Source organism: Cryptotermes secundus, unplaced genomic scaffold, assembly GCF_002891405.2.
Source record: "Cryptotermes secundus unplaced genomic scaffold, Csec_1.0 scaffold682, whole genome shotgun sequence".
NCBI lineage: Eukaryota > Metazoa > Arthropoda > Insecta > Blattodea > Kalotermitidae > Cryptotermes > Cryptotermes secundus.
This window is the reverse complement of record NW_019730110.1, coordinates 705,570-711,288: the sequence shown is the minus strand read 5'-3', so window position 1 is coordinate 711,288 and position 5,719 is coordinate 705,570. Positions and strand designations below refer to the sequence as shown.

The 5,719-nt window shown below is 47.3% G+C and overlaps 1 protein-coding gene across 8 annotated transcripts in view; it reads right to left on the bottom strand.

Moving 5' to 3' along the window:
• Window positions 1-2,754: 2,754 nt before the first annotated feature.
• The window catches only part of LOC111866205 (collagen alpha-2(IV) chain), a 65,811-nt gene continuing 62,846 nt past the window's right edge, over window positions 2,755-5,719 (bottom strand). For 3 of the 8 annotated variants that reach the window (XM_023854933.2, XM_023854936.2, XM_023854937.2), the window contains one exon: window positions 2,755-5,710. In XM_023854933.2, coding sequence (XP_023710701.1) covers window positions 3,555-5,710 — 2,156 coding nt within the window. In that variant the 3' untranslated portion in view covers window positions 2,755-3,554. The remainder of the gene's footprint in view (window positions 5,711-5,719) is intronic. The other 5 variants (XM_023854939.2, XM_023854940.2, XM_033752168.1 and 2 more) reach the window with 5 other exon arrangements.

Genomic DNA, 5,719 nt, shown 5'->3' with positions numbered 1-5,719 from the left:
AACTTAAATTGGGGCTGTGGCGTCAAAAGGGGAAAAAATTACGCGTCGCATTCTAAAGCTTAAAGTTATTCTATTCACATTTTTTATGAAATTAATCAAATTTATACGTAGCAGATTAATCTAGTATATACTTGGTTACATGCATTAAGTAAGCGACTTTAAGAATGCTTTACTTAAGAAATAAACAGTTTAATTAGTTCAGTGTACTTTATTCTAATTAAAAATAGGTAATTTATGAGTTCCAGTAAGGCGTTTAGAAATAAACGGCCAGTACATACTTGTACATTCTAAACATCATTTCACCACTTCATTCTGTCTGCACGCCGTTACAAAGTACGTTGTAGTGTGGGCGTTACACAGTAGGGCAGAGTCGCCTACGCAGAGCGCAGACGCAGAAGTTAAGCGGGTATGCCGCTGCGATTCCTCAAAGAGGGAAATAGACGAGTGGTGAATTGTATACTAGAAAAATTCGTTTCATTTTTCTGGATACGCAAGATCATCTTGGATCTCCGGTTCTCACTGCTGTGAATATGAACAGTACAGTAACCTGAGTTTTAGGACATAACCTGACGTTGTGGATAAGCAAATCTCATCTTCTCTATGATAATCTAGATGTTTTTACTCAAAATCCAATGACATTTAACAATATTACCATAAAATCACAAAAGAGAAGCATTAGGAAGCGCTTTTAAATATGCATTTTCTTTGAATATGACGACACCAGACGTTAGAGAGACTACCTATTGGTAGAATTGATACTACTTAAACCATCACGTGCTTCGCCTATCGGCGTACTCTGTTATCATAATCTCTCTTGACGTCATTACGGTTTCACTTCGTAGAGAGACAGTGTCCACCATTGTCCGAAATGAGTCTGCTTATACTCCCAATAACATGCTAACATTTATTTGCCTAATGGAGCCGGGGTAGCTCAGTAGTTATAGAGACTAGGATAGGGGCTGGACGGCTGAAGAATCGAGGTTTAATTCATGGTAGGAACAAAAGATTTCTTTCTTCTCCGCAACTTCCATACCGGCTATGTACAGTAGCTGCCTAGACCCTTTTTGCCGGAGTAAAGCGGCAAGAGCGTGAAGCTGACCACTTACCTCCATCTTGTGCCGAGATTCAGAATGGTGGAGCTATACGACTACTCCTCCATGTCTTCATGGCGTGGAAGTTCACTAATTACGCATAGGGATAGCTTTACCTTGCCGGTCACGGTAGCCGAGCGGTCTAAGGCATGCACTGTCTTCGCTCGCTCGGAAGCCGAGATCGTGGGTTCGAATCCCACTCAGGGCCTGGATGTTTGTGTGCGTTTTTCTGTGTTTGTGTATAGGTAGAGGCCTTGCGACGAGCTGATCACTCGCCCAAGGAGTCCTACCGTATGTGTAAGATCCAGTAAACCGAAGTGAAACGGAGAGTTTCATGGAGGTAGGCCTAGGCCCACTGGGGCTGTAGAGCCACAGAAAAATAAATAGCTTTACCTTAGTCATAAGCTGAGGCGACTGTCGAAGGGATTAGAATGTCACAGGTCGTTAGCTATTTATAATTTAATTTTGTCTTCAGTCACTCATATCCGGTACACGCAAGTAAACTGCTTTATCTCACGTGATTCTCCTTTCTCACGCAGGACACATGTCTACCAATGTCACAGTTAATGTTGCATTTGTTTCCCACACGCGCGTATACAGCAAGGCGAAGGATATAGTGCGGGAGGGAAACTGTACTCTATGCTGAGTCGGGAGGCCGTGCTATCGTCCAAGTTCTTCTGTACTCTTTTTATACTTCCATGTTTGTCCCACTGAAACAGGGAAGCATCTATTTCGTCAAAATTTTTAATAATGCTAATAAAAATAAATGCATGTTCTGTATTTTCCTTCAAAGGTTTACGTCAGCCAGGCTCCATATAGCAGGCGTTGAAAAGTTGAGAAAAGTATATAATATTTTAGACCGAAAATCTAAATGGAACATATAATAAAGTCAAAACTGTGGATAGAATGATACGAGAGGGAGTCAGAAAATGGGTAAGAAATTGAAGTAAAACAGCTGTAATGGGTTCTGTTATGTATTTATAGTGATCAAGTGCAGAATTAATCACGAATGACGAATGCATAACTAACTCCTTCTTGAGAAGCTGCCAGTTGTGCAGCTACTCAAAAATTTCCCAGCATTTTATGGAACAAGAAGGTTCATTACCGTGTTCACAAGAGCCCTCCACGGGTCCCTATCGTGAGGCAGATCAATCCAGTCCATACCACCTCATCCTATATCTCTAAGATAAACTTCAATATTGTTCACCCACCCACGTCTTGGTCTTCCTGGTGGTCTCTTTCCTTCTGACTTTCCCACGAATAGCCTATATGCATTCTTCTTCTATCCCCATTCGTGCTACATGCCCTTCCAAACTCATTCTCCTTGACTTGACCATTCTAATTATACTTGGAGAAGAGTACAAGTTATGAAGCTCCTCATTATGCAGTTTTCTCCAGTCTCCTGTCACTTCATCCTTGTTCGGTCCCAATATTCTCCTTAGTATCCTGTTCTCAAACACCCTCAGTCTGTATTCCTCTCTTAATATCAATGACCATGTCTCACACCCATACAGAACAACAGGAAAAATTATAGTTTTGTATATTCTAATTATGAAGAACGTATAGCGCCGATAATATGAGAATGTTGAAAAAAGAATGCAAGCAAAATAATAAAAGTTGTTATTATAAAACTTAATGTTTTTTTATTAAATTAGTCGTAATAATTAAATACATTTCTGATATTCACACTCGCCATTTCATTTGTATTTCTAGAGCACAGGAGATTAGAAAATTATATCAGATAAAAAAAAGTTACCTCAACGCTTTATTAGAGCAACTGGAATTTCAAAATTCCATGCACAATAAGTATAAATATTACACCACATAAAAGTCATTTTAACTTCCTTCTGAATACAGAAAAAATAATATCTGAAACCAATAATGTTTCTACATGATCCATACTTCAGAAGTTCGCAGTATATTTTCTTGTGTGAACTCTTAAAAACTTTAAAAGTTTTTGTCTATATCTAGAAAGTAGAGAGGCGAGGATTAGGGCATGTGATGCTGTACCATTATCTGACCTCAACATGGTAATTGGGAACTGCTACTGTTTCCACCATGCAACAGCGTTCAACTAAGTTGAAGAACACCGTCGTTTTCAGAACACTTTCTGCCACAAGAAGTGCAGCACATATGAATTATTCGTGATGGAATATCTTCCTACTTAAAGTTAAAATGTTAGCCCTTTGAACTTTGGAATATTTCACTCAAATTAAGACCGTCTGTAAAAAAACAAACAGTTGCTTGCCGTTATCGGATATGCAAGAACTTTTATCATCCTGTCGTCTTATACTTTAGGTTGTCACGTAAGCATTTTCATACTTGTGGAGTAAAATGTTGCCCTGTCACTGAAATAATAATTATGTACTGCACTGTTACAGTTAATAAATAAATCCTTGCTCAGTCCACCAGACACCCTAACCCAACCTGAGTTACATAATTATGCCTGCTGGAACTTGCCAGTTACTGGAACCCATCAGTACGCGCCCTGTACCTGTACCGGGAACCATTATTACCCGACCGTCTGCGATGTGGCGATCTAATAACAGAGCCATAAGGCAGGTTCGCCTGCTTCAGTATCTGAGCGAAACTGTCAGAACTGGTCACGTCAGACAAGGCTTTGGAATACCTCGTAGCGAAACTGCCCCCCGATGAGGGTCCCCCACATTTGGAACAAGGGTATGGCACCGGTACTGCGGACGGGAATATGGGCCCCAGGGATTGTGGGCTCGACGTATTACCAGGGCAGTAAGGGTAGAAAATAACGGGAATAAAACCTATGACACCATAAGCGGGAGGAGACGAGGGTGTCGAAGTAATGGCAGGGCTCGTAGAGTTGCTTTCACTGGGAGACACCAGATAGCAAGGGCAGGAACCCGGACTAGGGACGATAGGTAGAGGGTAGGGAACGATGTAAACCGGCTGTCCGGGCTGTCCTGGTTGTTCTGGCAGTTCGGGTTGACTTGGTTGCCCTGGCAGTCCGGGTTGACCAGGCTGTCCTGGTTGTCCTGGCAGTCCGGGTTGACCTGGTTGCCCTGGTTGCCCAGGTAGTCCAGGTTCACCTGGTTGTCCTGGCAGTCCGGGCTGGCCAGGTTGTCCTGGTTGCCCAGGCAGTCCGGGTTGACCTGGTTTTCCTGGTTGCCCTGGCAGTCCGGGTTGACCAGGTTGTCCTGGTTGTCCTGGCAGTCCGGGTTGCCCTGGTTGTCCTGGGAGTACGGGTTGAACTGGTTGCCCAGGTAGTACGGGTTGACCTGGTTGTCCTGGTTGCCCAGGCAGTGCGGGTTGACCTGGTTGTCCTGGTTGCCCTGGCAGTCCGGGTTGACCTGGTTGTCCTGGCAGTCCGGGTTGCCCAGGCTGTCCTGGTTGTCCTGGCAGTACTGGTTGACCTGGTTGCCCAGGCAGTCCGGGTTGACCTGCTTGTCCTGGTTGCCCTGGCAATCCGGGTTGACCAGGTTGTCCTGGTTGTCCTGGTTGTCCGGGTTTACCTGGTTGTCCTGGTAGTCCGGGTTGACCTGGTTCTCCTGGCAGTCCGGGCTGGCCAGGCTGTCCCGGTTGTCCTGGTTGCCCAGGCAATCCGGGTTGTCCTGGTTGCCCAGGCAGTCCGGGTTGACCTGGTTGTCCTGGTTGCCCTGGCAGTCCGGGTTGACCAGGTTGTCCTGGTTGTCCTGGCAGTCCGGGTTGCCCTGGTTGTCCTGGGAGTACGGGTTGAACTGGTTGCCCAGGTAGTACGGGTTGACCTGGTTGTCCTGGTTGCCCAGGCAGTGCGAGTTGACCTGGTTGTCCTGGTTGCCCTGGCAGTCCGGGTTGACCTGGTTGTCCTGGCAGTCCGGGTTGCCCAGGTTGTCCTGGTTTTCCTGGCAGTACAGGTTGACCTGGTTGCCCAGGCAGTCCGGGTTGACCTGGTTGTCCTGGTTGCCCAGGCAGTCCGGGTTGACCTGGTTGTCCTGGTTGCCCAGGCAGTCCGGGTTGACCTGGTTGTCCTGGTTGCCCAGGCAGTCCGGGTTGACCTGGTTGTCCTGGTTGTCCTGGCAGTCCGGGTTGACCTGGTTGTCCTGGCAGTCCGGTTTGCCCAGGCTGTCCTGGTTGTCCTGGTAGTCCTGGTTGTCCGGGTTTACCTGGTTGTCCTGGTAGTCCGGGTTGACCTGGTTCTCCTGGCAGTCCGGGCTGGCCAGGCTGTCCTGGTTGTCCTGGTTGCCCAGGCAGTCCGGGTTGTCCTGGTTGGCCTGGAAGTCCGGGTTGGCCTGGTTGTCCTGGCAGTCCGGGTTGACCTGGTTGTCCTGGTTGCCCAGGCAGTGCGGGTTGACCTGGTTGTCCTGGTTGGCCTGGCAGTCCGGGTTGCCCTGGTTGTCCTGGGAGTACGGGTTGACCTGGTTGTCCTGATTGCCCAGGCAGTCCGGGTTGCCCTGGTTGTCCTGGGAGTACGGGTTGACCTGGTTGTCCTGGTTGCGCAGGTATTGCGGGTTGACCTGGTTGTCCTGGTTGCCCTGGCAGACCGGGTTGACCAGGTTGTCCTGGTTGTCCTGGCAATCCGGGTTGTCCAGGCTGTCCTGGTTGTCCTGGCAGTACGGGTTGACCTGGTTGCCCTGGTTGTCCTGGTTGCCCAGGCAGTCCGGGTTGACCTGGTTGTC